The sequence below is a fragment of the Macaca mulatta genome, chromosome 11 (assembly GCF_049350105.2).
Source record: "Macaca mulatta isolate MMU2019108-1 chromosome 11, T2T-MMU8v2.0, whole genome shotgun sequence".
Lineage (NCBI taxonomy): Eukaryota > Metazoa > Chordata > Mammalia > Primates > Cercopithecidae > Macaca > Macaca mulatta.
In genome coordinates this window covers 28,817,460-28,844,551 of record NC_133416.1, presented here as the reverse complement: position 1 = coordinate 28,844,551, position 27,092 = coordinate 28,817,460, and the positions used below count along the sequence as shown (strand labels likewise).

General features: G+C 36.1%; 1 protein-coding gene across 2 annotated transcripts in view; it reads left to right on the top strand.

The window, feature by feature from the left end:
• Window positions 1-27,092, top strand: part of ITPR2 (inositol 1,4,5-trisphosphate receptor type 2) — a 495,598-nt gene that overhangs the window by 336,965 nt on the left and 131,541 nt on the right. For both annotated transcript variants that reach the window (XM_028829349.2, XM_028829352.2), the window contains exons 38-45: window positions 235-343; window positions 1,164-1,351; window positions 7,930-8,113; window positions 8,839-9,095; window positions 11,329-11,529; window positions 13,989-14,099; window positions 18,169-18,264; window positions 19,760-19,882. In XM_028829349.2, coding sequence (XP_028685182.1) covers window positions 235-343; window positions 1,164-1,351; window positions 7,930-8,113; window positions 8,839-9,095; window positions 11,329-11,529; window positions 13,989-14,099; window positions 18,169-18,264; window positions 19,760-19,882 — 1,269 coding nt within the window. The remainder of the gene's footprint in view (window positions 1-234; window positions 344-1,163; window positions 1,352-7,929; window positions 8,114-8,838; window positions 9,096-11,328; window positions 11,530-13,988; window positions 14,100-18,168; window positions 18,265-19,759; window positions 19,883-27,092) is intronic.

Genomic DNA, 27,092 nt, shown 5'->3' with positions numbered 1-27,092 from the left:
TTCATCACCTCCAAAAAGCTTCTCCCATCCTCTTTATTTATTATGAGAAGCAAAATTATTATTTTATTGGGATGCATTTGTAAATTTTTGCCTCAGAAAATATTATCTGATATAAAGTTAATTTTTCCATGACTCAACATCATTCACAAAATGCTTTTAAAGCATTTAACATACTGGCATTTTTCACTTTTATTAGAAAAGGAAACAATAACTCTTTGTTATCCTTCTTATTAGGGTAACACATTAAGAAAGATACTTCTGAATCGATACTTTAAAGGTGATTATAGTATTGGCATGAATGGACACCTATCAGGAGCCTACTCCAAAACTGCACAGGTGGGAGGTAAGTCCTGTCATTTGTTTTTTCGTTTTAGGATTCTCTTGATACATCTCCATGTCATTGTTACTCTCGTATTTTACTGAAATGGCAGAGATATAAAAGAGTCATTTAAAAATCACTATTAAAAACTTTCATACAATTTGGGGTTCATAAAACAACAGATTTGAACATCAGAATTAATTTTGCTTTTTGACTTTGGAAAAATAGTTAAGTTATAATCTCTTAAGTAGAAATTAAGGACAAAATAAGCTAGTTTTCTTTTTCTATTTTTAAGCAAAACATTTAATCACATGTGTCAAACATTTAATAAAGAGTTCTGTTTTTACAAACTTTGATTTTTTAAACTCAAGCTTGTTTGTTTGTTTGTTTTGTTTCTTTTTTTTTTTCTTTTTTCCGAGACAGAGCCTCGCTCTGTCACCCAGGCCAGAGTGCAGTGGCACAATCTTGGCTCACTGCAACCTCCGCCTCCCAGGTTCAAGCGATTCTCCTGCCTCAGCCTCCCAAGTAGCTATGATTGCAATCATGTGCCACCACACCCGGCTAATTTTTGTATTTTTAGTAGAATTGGACTTTCACTCTGTTGGCCAGGCTGGTCTCGGACTCCTGACCTCAAGTCATCTGCCCGCCTTAGCTTCCCAAAGTGCTGGGATTACAGGCATGAGCCACCATGCCCAGCCTCAAGCTTCTATTATATTTAACTTTGTAGGGAAAAATCTCAATGATTAATATTTTTATTAAAATAATAAAATTTAAGAATTTGAAAACCTTACACGTTGATAGTGTCTATAATTAAGATTTATTTATTTATTTTTCCTAATCACAGGAAGCTTTTCTGGACAAGATTCAGATAAGATGGGGATATCAATGTCAGATATTCAGTGTCTGCTGGATAAAGAAGGTGCCTCAGAACTTGTCATCGATGTTATAGTGAACACCAAAAATGACAGAATTTTTTCAGAAGGCATTTTCCTCGGCATTGCCTTGCTCGAAGGAGGAAATACACAAACACAGGTACTTGTTCATCAATCATGGGGATTACATTTATTATTGGTATTTCTTGTTTACTTGTCACAGAAACCAAGGAAAAGTAATGTGTTTCTTTTAGCTCTTATTACTATAAAAAAAATCCATGTATCACACTTTTCTTAAATTTATTTGTTTGCTGTAGAAACTACAGAGCTTCACAATTTATTCTGTCAAGCAGAACATTCCTCTGAAACTTCCTTCTGACATTATTCCAGGAATTCCACAACAGTGAGCAATATGCTTACCTGCACACAGGAGATTAGGCCACTATTTCCAGAAGGCACATGTTTTCTTTTGAAACTTCTGCCAAGTAGCCCGTAGGCTTGACTACACCCAAAGGCAAAACATGCTGTATGAGCTGGAGAGCTGGGGAGTGTTCCCAGATGACAGACATTTTCCTCCAGTCTTTTTTTTTTTTTATCATTATGGTTAAATAGTAATAATTGTACATATTTATTGGGTACAGTGTGATATTTTGATACATGTATATAATATGTAATGATCAAATCAAGGTAATTAGCACATCCTTCACCTCAAACATTTATCATTTTTTTGTGTTGGGAACACTCAAAATTCACTTTTCTAGCTATTTGAAAATATACAATAAATTGTTAATTATGGCCACCCTACTGAGGATTAGAACACAGGAATTTATTCCTCCCATATAACTGTCTGTTTTGCTGCTTGGTAGCCTGCTCTTTCTAGGTTTGCCTTGGTCAGTAAAGAAAACTACCTACTTACAACTAAGTATGTTATTAGAAATTCCAAAAGCCATTTTCTCGACTCATGGCCAGCAGAAGCCATGTCTAATTTGAAACTTGGATATTGTGCTTCATTTAACTGTCAAATACATTGAACGATAGGAACATTACCATCTAACACATCCAATCACAGTGGCTTTAGGAATAAAGGCCTCGAGCAGCAAGTGGCATGGTGACAAAACAACGCTACATCTATAGTACTTAGTTGAGAAAAGAAAGTGTTTAAAATTCTCATGATGCTGTAGCTGCAGCATAGATTTCCTCTGCAGGAAGTTGAGGAAGGAGGTGATGGAGGAAGTTGAGTGAGTTTTCTTGGAAATTATCTTATCTGAACCAGGTGTTCAGTTGGGGCTTTTTAAAAATTGTATTTTATTTTTAATTGATAAATAATCATTGTGTATATTTATGGGGTACAATCTGATGCTTTGAGATATATATATATATATATATATATATGTTGTGTAATGATCAAATGAGGATATTTAGCATATCCATCACCTCAAATATTTATCATTTACTTGTAGTGAGAGCATTTAAAATTCTTTCAGCTATTTGAAAATATATAACATATTATTGTTATTAAGTATCATTGCCTTGCTTTGCAGTAGAACACCGAAACTTACTCCTCCTGTTTAACTGAAACTGGACTCTATGACCAATGTTCCACTGTCTACTTCTATGACTTCAGCATTTTTAGCTTCCACTATTTTACTTATCAATGGATGAATGATTTTTTAAAATGTGGTTTATGAACATGACAAAATACTATTCAGACTTAAACCAGGAAGTTCTGTCAACTGGGACTTTCTAGAGGAAGTGTCCAGGCAACCACATAACATTAGATAGAGACTTTTCAGTGGACAGAAGTGACAGTATTTTTTTTTTTTTGGTAGCGGGCATCTCTAGAAGAAATCCTTAGGATTACAGTCTTTTCTAGATTTCTGTTTCTAGGCCACTAAGGGTCACCAGATGGGATCATCCTTCATCCTTTGCACTTATTTTTGCTTACTTGTATCCTCATATTGCTGCGGAATAAGCCAGCTCCCATTGGAAACTGCACCTTCTATTTATAAATTCCTGGCAAGTTGTTCCCCCAAGATCTCTTCACAACCAAAATATTTTTCAGTCCTTCTTTACATGATTTTCTGTGGCATTTGCCACTAGTGACTTTTTCTTTCTTCTTGAAAGCTTTTCTGCCTGGGTCTTGGGACACTACCCTCTCCAGCTTGTCTTCTACCTCCTACCATTTCTTCTTAGCCTTCTGCAAAGGTTTTTCTTCCTCTGCTTAACTCTTGCATCCTGACATCTCCCAAGTCTCTTTGCACTCTGTCTTCTCACTCTGTTTGTTCTCCAGCCTGACCTCATTCATTTCCACACCTTTAATGTTTACTGTGTTTGGATGCTTCTGAACTCACTGACGTTCTAGACTCTGTATCCAGCTGTCTTCCAGAATATTTAGTGGGATGTGCACAAATGCCTTAAGCTCAACAAATCTCACATGGAATCTGCTGTTGTTCTCCATACACCCACTGCTCCTTTTGCCATTATCTCTCTCAATGACTGGCACTCCATCTACCCAGTTGTCTGATCAGAAAATGATAGTCAGCCTTGAACTTAACTTCTCCACCCTCACTTACTCTCTTCCTTAACATCCCACTGATGACCAACTTCTGTGATTCTACCCCCTTAATATCCCTCATATCCATACTCTATTATTTTCAATCCCTGCTTTTCCAACTCTCACTACAGATCCTCTTTGTCTTTTCCTGGACAGTGACAAATAGTCTTATAAGAGGTGTCCCTGCTTCCAGTTTTGCTCTTCTCCAAATCATTCTTCATGTTGCCTTCAAAGATGCCTTTCCAAAAACATGCTATTCTTCTGCTTAAAATCTGTCACCTGCCCTATAAAGACAGACTCCCTGCTATAGTCCATAAGATCCTTCCTGTTCTCTTCAAATTTTCCAACTTTCCCTTGTTCTTCCACCCTCTTGCCTCCTGCATCCTTCCTCTTATGCATCAGCTACACTTAGCTCTTTGTCATTCCTCAAATGCGTTGTGTTATTTCTCATGCTGCTTTCTCCTCTTTGAGGATTCAACTCAATACATTTCTCCTAGAAGCCTTTTCAGGCTCTGTATCTCACTGGGTAGAATTGATTACTGCTTACTGTGTGCCCCTGTTATAACCTGTGAACGTCTTTAATGACATTTCTGCCACTTTTTTTTGTTTGTTTGTTTTTGAGATGGAGTTTCACCCTTGTTGCCCAGGCTGGAGTGCAATGGTGCAATCTCGGCTCACTTCAACTTCCGCCTCCCCGGTTCAAGCGATTCTCCTACCTCAGCCTCCTGAGTAGCTGGGATTACAGGAACCCACCACCATGCCCGGCTAATTTTTTGTATTTTTAGTAGAGGTGGGGTTTCATCCTGTTGGCCAGGCTGGTCTTCAACTCCTGACCTCAGGTGATCCACCTGCTTTGGCCTCCAAAAGTGCTGGGATTACAGGCGTGAGCCACCGGGCCCGGCCATTTCTGCCACTTTTTTGTGCCTCTTCATGTGTGTATCAGGTGCCATCTAGTAAATTATAAGTCCTTCAAGGTTGCAACTACATTTTATTCATCTTGGTACCCCTTGTGTCTGGACCAATCTTGGGGTTCAATCAGTGTGCAGGAGGGAATGGATCTGTGAATGAATAGTCCTAATCAAATTCTTTCTTCTTCATAAAGTCTTTCCTAGCTCGTCTGGGGCATTTGGTATCCATTCCCTTGTCTCAGCTCCTATGCACTTGTTTCTTTAATACCCACTTGGCATTTTGCACGTGCTACTTTGTTTAGTTGTAATTTGTATTATACCCTGCCTCTCCAGTTGAATTTCAACTTCTTCAGTATGGGGGATCATATCCTATTCTTTATGTCTACAATACTTTACAGCCATTCAACAAATATTTGTTGATGAAACAGCGTTAAATTACTTTTATATATGAAAATCTTCTTTTAAGATGGATTATGACAATAGGTACCAGCCTTCCTCTACTCGGATGTCTCACATTGTACAACCCAGATGGCAACTATGTTTTCCTGGCTCTAAGAGGTCTAGTTGAGATTAGCTCAAATCTTATTCCTTGCCCTATAGCAGTCTAAAGCACACTCCTCCCCAATATACTTGCCAGTTCCCCGGGGGTTTTACATTCTCACTGTCTCCTTAGCCAGAAACAGTCTTGCTTTCTCAGCACATAGATTCTTAACACCCCTGCTTCTGTCATGCTGAGAATTGCAGCCCCTTCCTTAATTTCTTCCTTTCTAGCTACATTAAGTCAACGTATGTATGTTCTATACTTTGTTAAAGATCAACTGAAGGGGAGGATACAGGAGGTACTTATATTACAGTTTCACATGGAACCTAATGATAGCAATAAGAAAAATCATACCTACTAAATATGAGGCACTGTTCTTTGTGATTTGTATGTTTTACCTTGGCTAATATTCAAACAACCTGCGAGGTAACTGGTGTGTTATCCTATTTTACTAAAGAAGAAACTGAGATAGACCCAAGCTTACGTCGCTAGTTAGAGATAGAGCCAGGTTTCAAATCCATGCAGTCTGGCTCCAGATCTGTGCTCTTAGATGCAATAAGCATCTATTTTCTAGGAATAATCATCTCCATCCTCACCCCTAGGATATTTCACTTGAGGATTCTCCCTGCATCATGCTCTTGTCTTTCTCCATTCTCACTTCCCTTCCCTTTTCTGCCTCTTCCACTCCCCTGTCACACATATCTGTTTATCCATCCCCGTTAGTTCCAAAACACTTGGAGTTTCTTTCCTCTTACACTCTGTGCAGCTAATGGAGGTAGTTTCCTAAGCAAAAATCATATCTTTAGTGAGAGGAATCCTTATGCTACTTATTGAGATTATATAAATATATATGGAACCTACTTTTCCTTTTTAAAATCGTGTTGTTAAGCATTGTAGATACCTGGTTCTGAAAAGGTATTATCTGTGTAAATAATCTAGCGTTTTGATCGTAAGAGGTTGTTTTATACATTTAGTGATTTAGAGTCAGAAAATCTAGATTTAAATCCTAGCTCTACCCCTTACTAGTTACATAATATTGGGCAAGTCACTCATCTTTACTAAACCTCATTTTATGAATCTATAAAATGGAACTAAGAATACTCTATTCATCACACTGGTGAATTGAAAGTATCTATGAAGTGATGTATACGTAAGAACTACATAAATTATGAAACTTTGTTTTAATAGAGCCACAAAGTTCTCATAACTCCTCATTAATATATTGGAAACTCCTTCCACCTTCTAACCCCATTATATTGAAAAGATTCTAACTTTATCATCTGCTTAATTCATGGGATTGTAGAGGTCTGTGGATGCTGCATTTATTGTTTGAATTAACAAAACCAGCTTGACTGCTTTACTGTGGTTGCTATGGTTACCATGACTTTTTGGCCTTATTTCTTGAGGGTTGCTCGCCTTCTGTGTAGGAACTTACCCTTGTAGGTGTGCAGCTGACATCTAAGGCTTCATAAGACATTCTGTGTATATACATTGCGCATAGAGAAAATTGCAGGGTAGGCAACCATTTCAAGACCTGATGTCATTAGAGTCTCGGTTATGGATCCCAAGACCTGTGGGTCATGGTTCCAGGAATTCCTAAAGGAAAGCATATCCTGGAGGCAAACTCCCCAAATTTGGCTATTTAAATGTTCTTATATTGGAATAGGACCAGTTCTGCTTGATCTGGAAATTATTTTTTCTTATGTTTACTTCATACTATCTCTCCTCGAGCTTATATAACTCTTTTATTCACTACAGTTAGGGAGTTACTATCTTTATTAATTTACAAATGATATTTATCTTGTCTTGTGTCTATCTCATAATCTTGGTAGTAAGAAGTTATAATTTCCCCACCCACTTCAAATTCTATCTTCCCTGGAATGTGTTATCTTTCCTACCTCCTACTGCTTCTCCTGGACACTTCCATAAGGCATTGAGCAGACAAGAATTGGGTAAATCTTCCCAGGGCTGAATATTTCCACATCTTACAAAGATACATTTTATCATACTTTTGTTTCTGAACCACTTCTGCATCATTATTGACTAAATTTATTTTAAGGTGGATTTGTCTGAGACCCCATGCAAAACAATGTAGCTAATGAGGAACCAAAAGAAGTTGGTACCTGTTTATCAGTGAGATCCCATGAGTCAGGCTACCGTGGTAACACTTTCTAAATTTCTAAAATGTACTGTAATTTAGATAAAGAGAAAAATAGTCCTTTGTAACTTTCCGTAAACTCATGTTTATACAGGGTGATCATTGGGTTGATGGCTATTTTCCACTTTAGATTACAAACTCATGAGAGCAAGGATTGTGGTTGGTTTCCATTTTTGTTCTATCCCTATTAACAGAGGGCTTGACACATAGTAGGCACTCAATACATTCATGTTGAATCAATGCATGACTTTATAATAATATAAAAATCAAAGAATTCTTTCCATACAACTTCTTATAATGTCCCTGTACATTTTTAAAAATATATAACCAGTAAGGATAAATTAAACAGCATATGAAAATATGTTGGAGTTTAGTGGAAAATGCTAAGTAAATACCAACTATTATTAGTACACATTAAATAGTACAAGAAACTGGCAAAGGCTGTCAATTTATGAAATAATAATGGGTAGTGCATTAAGTATGTGCTTTTACCTATAATGCTTATGTTTATTTCAAGCATAAAAACACTATTTGTCTCCCCTTGGGTATTGATGTCTTAAAATATGTTTTCTTGCAGTATTCTTTCTACCAGCAGTTGCATGAACAAAAAAAGTCAGAAAAATTCTTTAAAGTTCTCTATGATCGAATGAAGGCTGCTCAGAAAGAAATAAGATCAACAGTGACAGTTAATACCATAGATTTAGGTAGCAAAAAAAGGGATGATGACAATGAATTGATGACATCTGGTCCACGAATGAGAGGTAAAGAAGCATTTGAGTATTTGGGAGAACAGAGTGAGAGAAAAGAGGGGAATAGTGTTTAAATCTCATTAACATTTGTCATCTCTCTTCTCTTGGTTTAATTATCCCCACTGTGGCTCTGATCATCCATAAAGAATTTTGGTCATGGGTTGACCCTAAAACGGCTCTGCAGGACTAGACTTAAATGAGACATAATCAGTACAAAGCAACCAACGACATGAAAAATGTTTGATTTCACTGTTGCATGCATGGTAAAGAATAACTGCCCCAAATCTTTTAAGTTACCATGAAAATAAAACTTTAAAAACAGAAATTACCACACCAAACTCCAATGAAAGATTCTTGGTATTAGAATGACAAAATCATCCATGTATTAAATACAAATCATAAAGACACTAACATTTTGAAGTTTGTCACATTTTCCTACCTTCTTGAACATGAAACTCATATATATATGTTTATATATATGAATATATATATTATATATATCAGAAAGACATGAGTCCTTTTAAAATTTGCTAAGCATTGAGATCTTTTTTATGACCCACTGCAAATTTAACTTTTAAGTGCTATCTCAAATCCTTTTTGGAAATTGTTGCACCTTTTTTCAGATTATTTGTAATTCAGTTGTTAGAGAATTTGGGTACCTGGTTGTTTTTCTTTTTTTCTAAAAATTAGCGAAAGCAAATTGGCTCAGAAATATAAAAGTACTGCTTTGTTTTCAGTAAGAGATTCAACACTACATTTAAAAGAGGGAATGAAAGGGCAATTAACAGAAGCTTCTTCAGCAACATCCAAAGCATATTGTGTATACAGAAGAGAAATGGATCCAGAAATAGACATTATGTGCACAGGACCAGAAGCAGGAAACACTGAGGAAAAATCTGCAGAGGAAGTAACAATGAGTCCTGCAATTGCCATCATGCAGCCAATACTGAGATTTCTTCAGTTACTGTGTGAGAATCACAACCGGGAATTACAGGTATTTGTTCTGTTTTGTGTGAAAGCTGAGAATACAACCTATGTTTGTAAGTAATTAAATTCCAATAAAACCAACAAGTAGTTTTGGAGAGAGTTTTGGAAAGATAATCAATAAAAGCAATTGTCCTCTTCTGAAATGGGAAGAAACTTTGGTATCAGTGAAGAAAAGGAAGAAGAAAATCCTTTTATACAAAAAAAAAAAAAAAATCAGCCTCATACAGTATCATCCTCATCAATATTTTTAGCCTCAAATATTTTTAACCTCAGTGGGCATCCTCTTCCTAGTATTCTCTGGTAAGGTTATGTTGTTGAGAGAGATCATATTTGTCTCATCTATATCTTTCATGGTTTTATAGTCTTAAGGGGCTTTCATTATTTTCAAGCCAATTCATATTTCTCAAGTGAGAATACTGAGTATATTTGTATGTCTTCATTTGAAACAGAATTAACATAGAAGAGGATGTTTTTAACTAGAGTGAAGGTGGATACATTCAAAAATGAATGTAGTCAGTGTCTTATATCTTCTTTCCTGCATTTTCCTTTGTTAGATAGATGAACTTAGGAGTGCCTATGAATTTTGACTTTTGGCCACTTTTTTGCATTGTTTGTACACAGGCAGGCCAAGGCCAGAAACACTGCTTCTGGAGGGACAATACTGGATCAGTGCCCACGGGCATATCCTAACCCATTTCATCTGTCAGTGTAGGAAATAGACATATAGGGTATATAACACATTAGATAGTATCTGATTGAACAGTTTACTGATAGGAGTGTGGGATCAGTATAGAAAATACTACTTTTAAAATTGTCTTAAGAAGAATAAATGGTAGATATAAATTCAAATAAACACATTAAATAATAAATTAATAGAAATAAATACTAAATTGAAATATAAAACAAGTTTCCTTCCCAGCTTACCCTTTTACTAGGTTTACTCCCCAGAGAAAATCACTGTTAACAGGTGATTAATCTGGAGAACTTCACTGAATATTGTCAGGGTCTAGGTTTTTTCTTCTAGAAATTTTTATGCATGCATAAGCATGTTGATCTGTGCAGGTAAACATTTTTTAAAAATCATATTCTGTGGTATTCCGGCCAGGCGCGGTGGCTCACGCCTGTAATCCCAGCACTTTGGGTGGCCGAGATGGGTGGATCACAAGGTCAGAAGATCAAGACCATCCTGGCTAACATGGTGAAACCCTGTCTCTACTAAAAAAATACAAAAAATTAGCTGGGCGTGGTGGTGGGCACCTGTAGTCCCAGCTAGTCTGGAGGCTGAGACAGGAGAATGGTGTGAACCCGGGAGGCGGAGCTTGCAGTGAGCCGAGCCGAGATCTTGCCACTGCACTCCAGCCTGGGTGACAGAGTGAGACTCCATCTCAAGAAAAAAATAATCATATTTTATGGTATTCCTCAACTTACATTTTTCATTTAGTAATATCTGTTATTAGTCAATTACTTATTGCCAGGTTATGTTTATTGGTACATGTTGAAGTACCGAATTTTTATAGTTTTACAGTATTCTAATGTTTGGATATACTATTGTTTATTAAGCCAGTCACATTACCATAATTATGAGATGGTTTCTGGTGTTTGTATAACAAGCAGTATGCAGGGAACCTGTTGGTGTACTTGTGTACATATATCTAGAAAAGTTAGAAGTGGAGCTGTATGTTAACTGAAAATTTTGATAGATACTTCCAGGTGCCCTTCATAATGGTTATATCGTTTATAATCAATGAACAATGAAGTTGCACTGTTCATATGAGATTATTTATAATTGAAAATTTGCTTCTCTCCCTAATGAACTTCTTTCTGCCTAGTTTTTTTTCTCTTTTTCCCACTTCTCATTACTTTTGCCCTCTGTGTGTAGTTTGATGATAATGACACTGAGAAATGTTTATTATGAACTATCTTGAGATATATATATAAAAAATATATATATACACACAAAGGCACAATATATTATATATTATATATAGTACATATATGTGTGTGTATATGTGTGTGTGTGTGTGTGTGTGTGTATATATATATAGATAGATAGAGAGTTGCTTGAGGAAAAACCTAAGGCCTAAGGGCCTTTCTCCCTCCTTAAATGGAGGACAATTTTAATAAATGCGAATAATTTTCTTACAAAGAAGAGTTAGAAAAGCGCACATATGGGGAGAACAACAAACAATCAGCACAGTGAATTTTTGTAACCCTTCAGGTTTATTTTCTTTTGCCTTCAGAACTTCTTGAGGAATCAAAACAACAAAACAAATTACAACCTTGTCTGTGAGACCCTTCAGTTTCTGGACTGCATTTGCGGAAGTACAACCGGTGGCCTGGGCCTGTTGGGTCTCTACATCAATGAGAAGAACGTCGCACTGGTCAACCAGACCCTGGAGAGCTTGACTGAGTATTGCCAGGGCCCCTGCCATGAAAATCAGGTAACGAGAAGTATTCATGACTAATTAGTAAAGGGATTAAGTTGGGGAAGGAGCCAATCTTTGTGTGCACTTGAAAGATCTTTCTTCTTGCTGTGCCAGACATTTTTACTTTCCTAAGAAAACATACAAAGACTGAATTATAGACGAGGAAATGCTATGCTGCATTTGTATATAATTTCATTGTAAAAACAATTCCCATGAAAATGTTCAAGATAAAAATCGACTTACTGAGAAAAGTGAAATATGTGTCATGACCACCACCCAGTTTTCATCTTTAGTGAACCTTTCCGGGATTTGTGGAATAAACTTTCTTTGGCTCTTTTGGCACCCCTACAAGGAGTAGTATATGTTGTTTCTTTTATATGCACAATACACTTGTGAATAGGTGTCATTATTCCTACTTTGCTGATGAATAGGCTCTAACTCAAAGATTAAGTGACTTTCCAGAGTTTCAGAGTGACAGAATCAGTAAGTTGTAGAGCCACTCTTACAACTAAGGATTTTTTATTCTGGGTCTAAATCGAGTGCTCTTTCGACTATATTACATTCTGGAGGGCACAGTTTCAAGTCTCGTTTCCAGAATGTTTGCCTCTAATTTTGTTTACTTGGATATCAAGGACATATTATGGGAGTAGAAGGCAGGACACTTGGGTCAATTAAGGGAAGGGATGCCACCTGAAAGTTTGCCAGTTGACTGTATCACCTCCTCTCAGGCATCATGGAGCTACCATCATTGGCATGGATCAGTCCAGAAGACAGAGTTTTCAAGTCATAAACATTTCTGGATATAAATATTAAAGAAGCCATTGAGAGCAAAAACAACAATGATTGACATAGAAAAATGTGAAAAAGAAATTTGCTTTTTTAAAAATTGCAATTTACATGAGATGTACACACACATGCACATGGTGTCTATGCACACACACATATATTTATGAACATATGCACACATATGTACATGCATAGTTGTATAAAATAAAAACAGGACAATTTTGGCATAAACAATTTGTTATGGAGGTATTTTCCCTTTCTGTACTGTACATATGAAATACCAAAAGAGTTTGTGGATTTTTCCCTGCATTTTTCTGGGTTATATTTCAGTCTCCCAGAGCAATGATACAAGAAAACCTAGATGTTGATTTAAAGTTAAGGAAAAGCATACAAATTCAAAGATTTGGTTTTGTTGTTGATAAAAACTTGTACATCTATAATAGAAAATAATTATACCATTTGTCTCTTCTGCTGTTTCCGGGAAAGCTTGTGAGAATGTTCCCCAGTTTTGGTCTCATAAGAGAATGGAAGTGAACTTTGAAAGTAATTTACTAAAACCAAATATGTTCTAAAAGTAAAAGCTAATTTTCAAATAACATGAACCTCACAAATACTTCCCCATTGCCCTGAAAATGTGTGGGAGGAAAGATTGCTGGCAAATTCTGGAGATGATCTGCAAAAAGATTCTCTTTAAGTTTGGCAAATATTTTAATGAGCAAAAGAACCTCAGGAAAGGTAGGAGATGGGTAGAAAACACCTTTCCTCTGTGTCAGAGGAATAAAAACTCCATTGTATGAAGGGAGAAATAAAGCCCATGCTGAAAAAGCAGTCATTTCGAAATTGTCTTGATTTTGTTCTTTCTCATTTAACTTGCCAGGATTTCAGTTTTTCATACCCCTTGACAAGGTGCTACATTGTTAACACATAGTCCTACAAATCTGGCTCACAAGTTCCTGATTTAAGACCTGTAACATTAAATTCAGAATCCCAGCACAGTTGATCTTAACCTTCAAAATGTGGATGTTTATCTCACAGGATGTTTCATAAATTTTCCCCAATGAAGATCCCTCATGTAAGTTTAAGAAATTCAGTAAATTTTTCCTTTGGCCATCATTATTGACAGCATGTCCCCAGACATCAGGAGAGTCTCTATATTACTTGTCTTCGCTTCCACCTGGCATGGACAGCAGCATCTCTTGTCATCAGTTTAGCATTAAGTAGCAATCAATTTAAATTGCTTCATCAGTACTGTAAAATTTGCCTACAAATCTCAGGTATGAGGGACACACGTCTTTCATAAATGGGAAAATTGTTTTATTGAGGATAATTCAGATCTTAAAATTCTGACCTTAAAGAACTCCTCCGTTGATTGGTATATTAAAGTTTATTGAATGAAAGGATATTTAACTTAACCAGTAGTCTCCGAAATTCTATAAACACAGTATATTTTAAAAGATATATGCTTCACGCAGTGTCTCTCTCAGTGTTCTGCATACAAGGCCATTTGATCAATACTAATCAATTAATTGCCAGACCCTATACAAAAGAATAAGTCAAATGCTCAAAGGCAAATCTTAGCTATTTTTTAAAGGTTAAAAATTAAGGTTTTTATGTTGCTTTATATCCTGTTAGTTCTGTGCTATTCTGTTGTGAATCAAATGCTGTTCTACAAATATTTTGTTTTCTAGACCTGTATCGCTACACATGAGTCTAATGGGATTGATATCATCATTGCTTTGATTCTGAATGACATAAACCCTCTTGGTAAATACCGAATGGATCTGGTGCTCCAGCTAAAGGTAGAGCGAATCCACTGTTCAGGCCAGAAAAGCTACAGTTTCTATAGTACAATCTTTAAGCAGCTCTTGTCAAAAGCATACTATCATGTTTTCAACGAATCAATTGACAGAAAGGGATAGTGAAAGTCCAATGCTTACTAAACTCCAGATGCAATGTGAAGTTAGCTTTGAGGTAATATTCCATGGCAAGGTCCTTTCCTGGAAGTTCTCCAAGCAGCCACTGTGTTTATGATTTCCCTTTTGCTTTTATTTTTATTTTTATTTTATTTTACTTGACTTTTTGAGATGGAGTCTAGCTCTGCTGCCTAAGCTGGAGTGCAGTGGCGCGATCCCAGCTCACTGCAACCTTCTCCTCCCAGGTTTAAGCAATTCTTCTGCCTCAGCTTCCCGAGTAGCTGGGATTACAGGTGCCTGCCACCACGCCCAGCTAATTTTTGTATTTTTAGTAGAGATAGAGTTTCACTGTGTTGGCCAGACTTGTCTGGAACTCCTGACCTCATGATCCACCTGCCTCGGCCTCCCAAAGTGCTGGCATTACAAACATGAGCCATCGCACCCGGTCTAGTTTTTATTTTATATTTTTCATTATAGGGAGAAGCAAAAGGTGTTGATATATTTTTAAAACACATTGACCACAGAATTCCACCCAGAAAGTCACAAGGAATTAGACAAAGTCAAAGGAGTGCTGCATTTTAGTTTTATGGCTCTCTTCTTTCTAAAAGTTGTTCTCTTTTACATTAAAATATTATTTTTCCCCAAAATACTTTCAGTGATATCCACACTCTAAGAGATTTCTTTAATTTAAGCCTTGTACACAGTTCCCAGCAGTTTCATTTATAAGAGCTCGGGAGCACAAATTAATATACACAATAAATTGTATAAAGCCCAAATGCTAAAGCATGATATTCAATTGAGATGAGCTAGTAAAGACCACATTATTGTGTTTAGGGTTAACGAGGAAAAAATAATCCTTGCTTAAATTACAATTTCTCTGTGAAGCCTGGTCTATCCAAGACTATAAAGAATGTATAATTAAATTTAACTTTGTTTGGGTAAATTTGTAGCCAAGAAGAATAGGAATGATATTTTTCTAATTCCGTTTCTAAATTTAGGTTTAGGTATTACAATGGAAAGTACATATGTTTATGTGAAGATTGTGCTAAAGGCTCTTAGTAAGCATATGCTGCTTTATCTTTATTTTATTTTTTTGAGTTGGAGTCTCACTATGTTGCCCAGGCTGATATTGAACTCCTGGGCCCATGTGATCCTCCAGCATCCACCTCCTGATAAGCTGGGATTACAGGTGCATGCCACCACACCCAGCTTAACTGCTTCTTTAATAGAAGAGATGGGTTTGTATTTTTTCATGTTTTCAGTTGTAATATGTATAAGCTTCTGTTCTTTCTATTCATAGATTAGAAAAGGTGATTCTTACGTAGATGTACTTTTGTGCTTTGATTCATTACCATCATGCTTCAGTTAATGAAACCAGCCTGTGAGATAGTCAGCTTAAATTCAAGTTATTAGAAAAATTTTTGTTGTTTTATCTTAAATTCATCTTTAACCATAATTCATTAAGAAACAACATAGACAGGTCTTGATCTTTGGCTTTTAAAATCCTTCATTAGTCTAAAGACTATAACTTTAAATTTCTTTTGTAGTTAATTAAACTTAATGGGCAGAAATACTGAATGACTCATCCATGTAAAATAAAGTATAAGCATATAGATTATTTACAAATCAAAGCATGTGTAAAAAAATTAAGTGAGAGGGCATCACTTAACAGCACAAAGATATTATCAACTATTCAAATGAAAATGCTTTTTAAAAAAAGTTATTTAAATTTTTGTTAATTTTAGTATGTACAATTGTTACCTTTTAAAAATATGACAGTTGGATAAGTCAAAATACCAAATATAGATTTGACTTGAAATATTTAAAGTATAGTCTTTTTTTCTTAGTGAATGAGGTATGTGTACTTTTCTAAACAATCTTTGAGGCTTTGTACATGTTGTCCAATATAAGAACAATGTTTGTAAGACAGAATAATATATATTAGAAATTTAAGGGATTTCCATGCATAGGGTACTTTAAATAATAAATTATCTTTAACATTAGAAAGATATCATATTAATAATTATTAAGGTTTTATTTTATGTCATTCATTCCTGAATTTAATTGCTGAATCATCCCTAATTTTAAGTATACTTAGCTTTATATACTCATTTAGTACGAGATTCTATTACTTTTTGATATTTGGTGTCCTTTTTATTTTCATTTGCAAAACTGACCTGTAAATATGAAGTGCTTCATTTGTAAATAGGTAAAGATTTCTGTTTTGTTTTGTTTTTAAAGAATGTGGCTTCTTTAAGAAGAAACTCCTGCACTAACACTGATATTTCCATTTGATTTTGTGGTATTTATAGACTCTTATACTATCAATTTGATTCATATTTCATTAGGCCGTTTATAAGATTTCTATTCTTCTGACATAATATGGAAAAGAAGATTGGCTAGAAAAAATACCATATTGCCAATAGCATTCTGAAATTGGATGTATTTTTAAGCTATCATGTATTGGGCCTGCTGAGGGAAGGTTCATTAGGTAACACTGTCAGTGTTGCCAAGGTTTTAGCTTTGAATTCCATGATCTGTTCAGATTATTCCTAGGATTTAAGCTCTCCATTAATCCTAGAACCTTACTCTTTTAGGTATGTTATTTATGTGGGATACTAGATTGTTGAAGAGAATTTTAGGATTGGTTCAAGTCTGCAAAATATGAAAATGGAGCAGAAAAGGATAATACTCCCCTTCCCCCAAAATACTAAAGTCTTTTCATAATGAGTCAGTGACATTAGTGTCAATCATCATCTTCATCATTGTCACTGTTATTGGTCACTTAAAATGATTTTTAGGCTATACCTCTTGGCAGGGGGGTGGAAATAGTTGGATAGAATTTGGTGTTAAAACTACCTAGGAGAATTAATTTGCGCAACCTTAACAAAATTTGTATGATCGTTATTTATTTAGACCAAATACAATTCATTTTAATTTTCATCCTATGATATGTTAACTTTGAGTCACTTAGAAGCATCTTAAAGCCATGTTAACTCCAATTCTTTTGTACTTCTATCAAAGATTGTGTGTGGAGGTTAAGATTGTTATCTAAATGAATATTATGAGCACACTGTAGAAGTAAATCCTGGATATTTAATTTCATATTGCAATTTGCCAAAATTCTATGCCAGCACTATTAAAAACACAGTATAACGTAACATCTTTCAAAATGTTTAGGATATTGTGCTTTCTTGGCTAAGATTTTCTGTAACTCTGAGTATCTATTTTGGATTATAAATTGTATCAGAAATATTTTTGATATCTGTAGGTAGAAATGGTTGAGATAATATATTGATAAAACAAATTAGAACACTTCAAAGACAACATAAGCTATTTTCATTTTCTGTTAAGCGAAAATAGAAGATATTCTTTCATAACCCAAAGGGAAACAAGTTGCATATCACCTGCCATATAGTGAGACTAGGAAGCCATTATCAATAAATTTATATTTCTAACACATGAATTTGTAATTTTATAGATTAATTCTAATTATTGCTCATATAGTTTTAGATTTCGATATGCTGATATGTATTAATATTTCATTTTAACAATTGTGCTAAATTCTTTAAATTGTATACCGTTTCTGTAAAATATGTTACTGATACCTGTTCACCTTGTTTTTTGAAATGCCTATTTAGGACACAGTGAGGAAAAATATGATTATGTTTTAGTGCGATATATAGTAAATCAATTTTGCATTTGAAGTACCTTTTCACCAATATTTAAAATATCTCTTGTAACATAGGTCTCATGATTCATTAGTTATATTTTGTGTTGACAGTGAAGTAAAATGTTCTATTTTAGAATGTTAACAAGACAAATGAAATTAGCAGTTTTAAATTTCGTTTGATTAAAAAAGAGGTCCTAGTAATCTCAACTAAAACAAATGCAGAGAAATCATTAATCCATGAAATTGACTTTGCATGCACATTAACTCAAACTGTGTCTCTAGAACAATGCATCTAAACTTTTGCTGGCCATTATGGAAAGCAGACATGACAGCGAGAACGCAGAAAGAATTCTTTTTAACATGAGACCCAGAGAACTGGTAAGAAAACTTTTAGAAGCTTGGTTAATATTGAGTAACCTAAAAGGAACAAGTTTAGAGAATGCATGTCAGAAAAAAATGTTGATTGATTTTCATTGCTCTACTGAGACAAATGGAGCATCATGACCTACCATTTCCAATACCTCAGAAGGCCCTGTGTTGGCAAAGGCCTGTGTGATCTGGGCCTTATGACTTCAGTAGTTTTATCCACTCCAAGCGCTTTTCTTAGCCAACTTATCACACTATACTAAACTGTATGCAAATGTGTATTGCCAGAAAAAAAGTTGGCTTTAGTTTAATGGTGTATTGGAGCATATGAGGAAGGGATGTAAAAAAAAAATGTTTGTACTCTTCAAAAATTTTATTTATACCTCTTTCTGAAAAATAAAATAAAATTAGTTTTTTTTTGTAGTTGTTCTTCTCAGTGATATGTTGTACAATGCTTGGCCTCAAGGAAACTGTGCAGACTCTAGTAGAGATTCCACAGAGATCATTAGTGTGTCTTCCTATTGTAGAAGTTATCTTTTCCTTTTCACTCATGGCATGCACATTATGAAATAATGCAGGTGTATTTTAACAGCATTGGGTTCCAAAAGCATTGAGAACATACTCACATAATATAGCTCAGTGCCCTGGTGATTAAGCTCCACTCACATCAGGGCTGTTGTTGGTGCTATGGGCATCTCCTATGAAAGCCTGGCACAACACTCTTTTGCTATCACTTTGTTAGTAAAGAATGGAGTCATGGAGGTCAGACAAAAAGAGAGATAAAGTGAAGTTTGATTTAATATATATTTAATGAGAGCCCAGTGTCTATCTGCAAGCAGTGAGTTACAAGGACCAACACATTTCCTATCCTATGGTTAAATGTGGCAGTGAATTATATTATTTATTCAACAATGGCACTGTGCAATAGCCCTTTGAAAATACTAGTTCCTCTGTGGACAACACCTTTATCCTGTCATCCCCTTCCTCCTTGTGGCCCACCCTCCACCTCTTGCTTGAGTATATGCCCCTGCTCTGCACTTCCTTAGAAACATACATAGCCCTGGAGTAGGACTGACAGCACCCCACTGTGTTTGCCTCCTTCCTTGCTTGTCCCACTGGACAGTAAATTCCTTGAGGGTACTCTCTCCTATCCACTGTTGGGAACCTCAGTTCCCAGGGCAATTTCTAGCACCATGTCTGCCTGTTACTTAGTGGGCACTTAGTAAATAATGGATGTTTACTGGGGTTCTCGATTCTCCTAATTCTTGGGAACTTTGACACTATAAACATTCAAATTTCAAACAAAAATTTCGAAGGAAAAGGGGAATATTGTAGGAAAATACTTTCATGTTCATTGAAATAAAGATGGTTTCCAAGGCCATTTTCATTTAGAGTCCTTTTATACTTTTGAGGCTCATGAAGCTGCCCAATTGTTAATTAAACCTCATAAACAATGTAAAGCGGATATTGTTTCTGGCATTTCAGTCTTCTTTTTTTTTTTCGATAGGTGGATGTGATGAAGAATGCCTACAACCAAGGATTGGAATGTGACCATGGGGATGACGAGGGTGGAGATGATGGTGTTTCTCCAAAAGATGTTGGACACAATATCTATATTCTGGCCCATCAGGTGTCACATTTTATATCTTTACATTATTTTGCTCATTCTATCAATCGTGTTTTGTATCCGTGGCTTGTTGCCATATTTTCAAGTTCTGGTCCCTTCATTTATTCAGCACTTACACCTAGGTTTGGGCTAAAGAGAGAATGCCCAAAATGCCTGACTATGCACCCCAAGGTATGCTAGGGGACAGTCCACAAGAAAACAGTTCTTGGTACCCAAAACTATTGGGCCAGAAGGGAGGAGAATTCCCATGTCAGCCTGAGCCGTGGATAAACCATGGCAACAAATGAGGGCCCTGAAGGAGAGGGGAAGAGAGGCTACTGCGGAGACAGAGTATGAAGTGAGGGGGTGCATTCAGTCCTAATCAGGACGAATTTGGCAGGTAGTCTCTGGCCTCCTTGAATTGTAGGTTGACGTACTTTCTGTAGAAGCCATAAACTGGCAACCTCTGATTGGAAGTGTGAGTCTAAACTTTAAATTCTTTTGAAGGAACTGTTTCCATTTTATAACTTTAAAAAACAGGTGCCTGATGAGTACTATTCATAAATTTAATACCATTAACATGAAGATCAACATTAAATTGGCATCTCTGCAAATTTGTTTAGAAGGTAAACATTTTAAATGTACATTTGCCAATTTGATTTTGTCTATGATAGCTCCTTTGTTTTTACAAAATGAAGTTCAAACTTTAGAGACTTGCTCTATCTTTCTTTCTCATCATTTTCTCCCATTGGCGATCATTCCCTTCTGTTTCCCTGTACGTTTTATCAGTTGATTGAATAAACATCAATAGATATAAAGTCAGATTCTCAGAAGATTTATTTTGAAGGTTGCTCTTTAGACATTTCTTATGCCCTTTTCTACCCTTTCTATAAATGTCTAATATATGTGAACTTGACTATAATTGTTACAAAACCTTCCAGGAGGGAGTCAGATTCTGAAAGATACTAACAAAAGACACCACTATTGTTTTATAATATATCTGGCTCATTGAGAAGATTTTAAGGTCTCTCATAGTGTATCAAAATGCCTATGTAGAACAGAAAGTGGTAAGGGCAGACGAGTTTTAGCTGGACAGATGAGCATTTTAGCTGCTGAGCAACTGAAAGCTAGGATGATGGACAAGTTGAAGGAAGCAGAAAGTGGAGATTTAGGATGTGGAAAAGGTGTCATTTTAGAGAGAAAGAGAAGTCAAGTGACACAAAGTGAGTCAGTCTAGCAAAGGAATGACTAGAGATTGAATGTGAGTAGAAAGAAAAAAATCCCAGGCTGAGAATTAAAATCACATTTGCTATAGAATGAACACAGAAACATGCTGAGACATATGTGTACAGGGTCAAGGAGTTACTTTAGAGGCTGTAGCACTGTGGAGGGAAGGAGGCAAGGAAGATGAGCAAGGTCAAAAAGGCAAGGTCAAAATGAGCAGTAGTAAGTTTCAGAAGAAAGTAGGGAAGTAGAGCCACCTCTGTTTTCTTGACTGCAAGATAGTCTTGCTGTGTGTGGGGGAGGTTGTCTTCTTGCACGAGTGAGCAGCTGTGAATAAGATCTGACTGTGTAGCTGTTGAGTGGGGAATGAACAACCAGACCAGCTAAGCTTGCCCTGGAGCCAGCAGAGTGACAGACTGACCAGCAGACAATAAATGAACCACCTCACATCCATTAAGAAGTTTAAAAAAGCAATCTCAGATGACCAGTATCTTAGGAGTAACAGTGAACATGTCAAGGTAAAGAAAAGACTTATGTTAGGTCACTTCGGTTTGAAGCAGACCAAGCATAAGAGTAGAGGATGCAGGCCAGGTGCAGTGGCTCACACCTGTAATCCCAGCACTTTGGGAGGCTGAGGTAGGTGGATCACTTGAAGTCAAGAGTTCAAGACCAGCCTGGCTAACATGGCAAAACCTCATCTCTACTAAAAATACAAAAATGAGTTGGGTGTGGTGGCGCATGACTGTAATCCAAGCTACTTGAGTGGCTGAGGCACGAGAATTACTTGAACCTGGAAGGTGGAGGTTGCAGTGAGCCGAGATCGCTCCACTGTGCTCCAGTGGGCAACAGAGTAAGACTCTGTCTCAGAACAAACAAACAACAACAACAACGCAAAAAACCAGAGTACAGAATACAAATTTTTAAAAGGACATTGTTACATGCTGAGAAGAATGGACAAAGAGGGTAAAGAATGCAAGCACTGCTCAGAGATGGAAAGATGATAGAAAAAATAAAGCAACCTATATATGAAATAAATTCAAAATGAAGATGGCATAAAGGCCAGTTATTTCAATGAATTTGAGTTTATTACAGTGCTTGAAGAGGAGAATAGACATATGCAAAGAGGATGGTGGAATTGTCCAAAAAGTGGAAATTTAGAAGTGGTAAAAAAAAATGTTACAAGGGGTTAAAACAACTTGTTGAAAGGAAGAGAAATCAATGATATGAAAATGATTGGGGTGGATATATTGAGATTTTTTTTTTAACTTCCCAGAAGAAAAATGTTGGAAAAGCAATGATTTGTAGAGCAATGAAAGTCCAATACAGAAGTACAGAAACAAAGCCAGGCCTCTAGAAGAGAGAGAACAAACATCAAAACGAAAGAGAATAAAGAGAAAAGGAGATTCTGAATTGCTGAATACTTTAAGCCTTGTGATTACACTGTAAAAGATTAAATATTAAATAAGAGTCCACATGAGTCCCTGTTAGAACCCAAAAAGGGCACAAGTATGGAAGGAAAGTAGGCCAGTTGTATGTAACTGACAGTGTAGAGTTAAGCAATTGCTTGCTTATTCTTTTATAGTGACACAAGGAGTGATTTTCTTGCCACCATATAAATGTATTATTTATGGGTTAACCCCTTCACCAATTTTCCATGAAAAATTATGAGCTTTTACTCACAGAAGGGAGACCAGTGTGCTCTGCTGATCTTTCTGCAAGTGACTCCTTGGCTTTCTCTAGGCTAGGATGTCATATTTGGTTTCTTAGGAGGCCAATCTCTAAGATTGTTGCCAAGTTCCTCATAAATCTATTGTGCTCCACAAACTCACAAGGACTGGTTGGTTGTAAGCACTGCTTCAGAAGCGGCCATGTAGCTGTGCTATAGGGATTTGGTAGAGTCCAGTTTCCACTGTTTTCGTTGTGGATATGCAATCACTGGGCTCCTGCAGGCAAATAACTGTGCAAATTGGTTTCTGGCTTTGCACAGTTCAGTACTTCCAAAACCAAGATGCAACTTCCTCTTTGTTTTACTATAATCGTCTTTTGTGCAGACAGTTTATTCTGGTGCTCTCAGACTTTCAATTTTTGTTGTTGTTCTTTTCATGGTAGTAAGGTAGTTCTGCTTTTTCTGCCGTGACATCCCTTTTGGCCTTTCCTGTGGTTGGTGTTACAAGAAACAAATAATGCTTCTTGTAAGTGTCTTGTCTGATCTACATAAAACTATAAATACCTCAAAAAGGGAATTTCTTAACTTCTAATACTATAGTGTTGTGCAGAGAATTTCCTTAAAATCCAACTAATTGTACTTTTTGACTTTCTATCTTCTGCATATTTTCCTTAAGCCTCTGCCCCATCTTCTGCTTTACTCTTGGTCTTTTACATTCTTTTCTTGCTTTCTGTAGAAACAGTCTCTACACACAGTCCAGAGCACTGTTCAGTACTTTGTGTATGTCCAGTATATATTAAACCATATTGTTTCATTCTCTCCTGAAGCAATTACTGTTCTTCTGTCTGAGACCCTGCATTTAATGCCTACCTGAAGTAAGAAGCATATGGAGAAATGTTATATGCTTTTCAGGTTGGGGAGAAGTATTAGATAGCAAACTGTAGGAAGCAAAAATAACTCCTGGATCATAAGGCAAGAGAGAATGGGTCACTCTGATTGGTTATATTTAATTCTTTTCAAAATGCAGGCTTGAAAATTTTTCATGAGCATTTTCCTATATCACTAAATGGTCTTTGAAAACATAATTTTAATGCTACATAATTGTTCCTCATTTGAATATACCATGATTTGTGTAATCACTCCTTATTGTTAGACATTTAGGTTTGTAATGTATTTGATATTATAAATTATGCCATGATTGACATCCTCATACATTAATCTTTGTCTGCCACACTGATTATTTCTCTAGGATAAATTCCAAGAAGCTTAATTACTGGGTCACAGGGTAGTAACTATTTTATGGTTCCTGATGCATACTGTAAAATTGTTTTCCACAGTTTATTATGGTACTTCTCTTACTGAATCCTAAAATTATTACCATTTAAAAAAATACTGGTCACACTGATAGTATTTGGAAAAACAATGTTTGCTGAATGAATTAACATATGATAGATGAAAGGAGAATCGCATTTTGATTTATATCTTTTGGATTACTGGTAAAATGGGCTATCTTTTAATATTTTCTTTGGTTATTTGTATTTCTTCTGTGAATTACTTGAAAGTATATTTATCTCTTATTTTATAAGGTTCATTTTCCTTAATGAAGTTTAATTAGGGATAATAACTTTTTGTCAGTCATATTAGTTAGATGTACTTCTTTCTGATTTACTGGCTTTTATGTTTTCATAATAGTTTTCTTTCAGCACCTCGAGATCATTTAAACACTCACCTAGATTTTCTTTTGGTGTATAATGAATTCAGGTTTTGTATGTAATTATATAATCTTTCCATGTCATAATGCAAAAATAATAAGGAGGAAAGCTCTGATGCTTCATCTATAAAGACATATTCCAAAATTTAGTGTGACAGCAATCCATGAGGGCAGGATTTGCAGGAATTTTAGGAGGGTGCTGTAGAGCGTGGGTCACAGAGAAAGCTTTAGTAGAAGAGATTAGGGCCAAAATCTAGCCACCTTCAGGGCCAGACAGGGTATGTGAATGAGTGATCTAGGGGCTGATGAGGTTGGGACAGTCTGATGTTCCTCTTCCAAAGCAGGGAGCCGTTACTCACTTCTGCTGACTTGCCAACTGGGCTCGCAGGCCCTCGATTTCCACTTGTTCCAGTATTTCAAAAGAAGCCTATATTTTGAAATTTTGTAAAAATCTGGAATCTCCTAACTTTTAAAAGTTGGCAGGTCATTCAGGATTTTTACAAACACCAAACAGGCCAAAGAAAACTCAGCAGCAAGCTGAATGCGGCCCTCGATCCATCAGTTTACCACTGTGGAGTAAAGGATTTACATTTCTCGTTGTTTCTTTCATTGAGTTTCATAGATGCATTGAGTGCTTACTAGATGCCAAGCACTGTGCCAGATACTAGGAGTGCAGTGGTAAAGAAGATCCACAACAGATCAGCTCTCAGGGAATTTGCATTCTGGCTGGGAGCAGTGAAGAGTAGACAATGAACCAGAAGGATGCCAGATGGTCATATAAGCTATGCAGTGAATAAGAATAGATCATGGTGAAAGACAGTTACTAGAGGCTATTAGAGATTGGTTGATCTGGAGGGTTTTCTGAGGAGCAATTTAAATTAGATCTAAGTCAAAAATCAAAAGCCAGCAGGATACCATGGGGGTGGGGGGGGTTTGCAGGGCAACATCCCAGTGGCTTGAAAGTGGCAATGAGCTTGGCATATTTAAAGGAGCAAAAGAAGGCCTGGGTAGCTTGACACTTCCCCCAGCCAGCTATTAGTACTTGAATATTATACTAATCACCTGCAGTTCACCTCAGGCTTATTTATTGTAAGATACTTTCAACAACATTTATTGAACACCTCTTATGTCAGGCATTGTGCTAGTTTCTAAGATGGAAAGATGACTAAAACTGCAATCAAGAAGCTCACAATGAAGTGTATATAAAAGGAAGAGAGAGAGAGATAAATCATTATAGTTGAATGTGCATGTCTTAACATGGAGGTTATGTACAAGCTGTACTTCCCCTAGGAGTCAAGAGAGCTTCCTGGAAGAGGTGACATTTGAACTAAATCTTGAAAGAGAGGAATGGAGGAAGACAGTCCAGGCAGGCAGAAGAACTTCTGCAAAAAGGAGCCAGAAATATTTTAGGGAGAGAAACGTCTTTTGGTCATATTAGTAGGGATCTTGTGTGGTATCTACATATGTTTTTATGTGAAGTAAACTACAATAATTTGAATTATGTAAACATCTTTGATAACTGTAATGACTCTGTAGGCACTTAACAAATGTTGCACAAATGCATGAATAATTGAAGGATGAATGAATGAGTGTCTAGGACATGATATACTCTAAAGCTTTGATATTTTATAGTTTAAGTATTATAATTTAAAAAACTGAATAAAGATATTTTTCTGTTACTATCATTCCCATGATAAAAGTTAATGATAATTTCTGCCACTGGAGCACACATTTCTTGGGTACAGATACAATTAGCTTTTTTTTTTTTCCATGTGAAGTACAGTGCCTAGAATATAGCAGACACTCTAGAAGAGTTTGAAGGAATAACTTCTGGCAAAAATGCTTGCATGCTGATAATATTTCTAGGTAATACCTCCACTATGTAAGATTAGTAGACTCCTACAAAGCTTCTAATAGCATGCTGGCAATCCATAATCTTATTCAACTGCTCTTGACTTTCTTTTTAGTTTTATACATTACTCTTTGCTGATATTGTTAGTAAACTCTGTATCAACAGACCCTATAATATCTTCTTTCTTGCTAGGCACTTTTCTTATTTTTGTTCATGATACCATCTTTCTGTTTTACTAATAGAATATCTCCTCCTATTGTTACAATTCATTTTAGTGTTACCTTCATACCCTTAAGATCCAAACTGAGACCTACCTAACCCATTTCCTAGATAAATTACAGCCAGCAACTATCTATTCTTTGTTTTGATTTCTTACATTTGTTATGTCCACCTAGAACCACATACTTACTTTTACACTAGGTTATGCTGTGTATCATCCTGGAATTGTTCTTTGTTTCACATATATCGGATCTGGCTACAAAATTAATAGTGGATCCACAAAATCTGGACACCCAGGAGGCCTTATTTTTACAAAAGAAACTTTCCACAAAGTATAATGGGGAAAAAATGCCTAGGTATTATAGAATAGATTTAAACTCTCTAATAGGCACTTCCGTATCTTTCACTGAGCAACTAAGAACCTTTGGGTTATGGCCATTTAAATGACCTCTCAAATTGATGGGTACAATAAAATGGGTACAATAAAAAATGCAATCTAGGAAATGGATTGAAATGGGACTCGCTAATTATTGGTTTGGTGTAAAGATCATGAAGTGGAAGC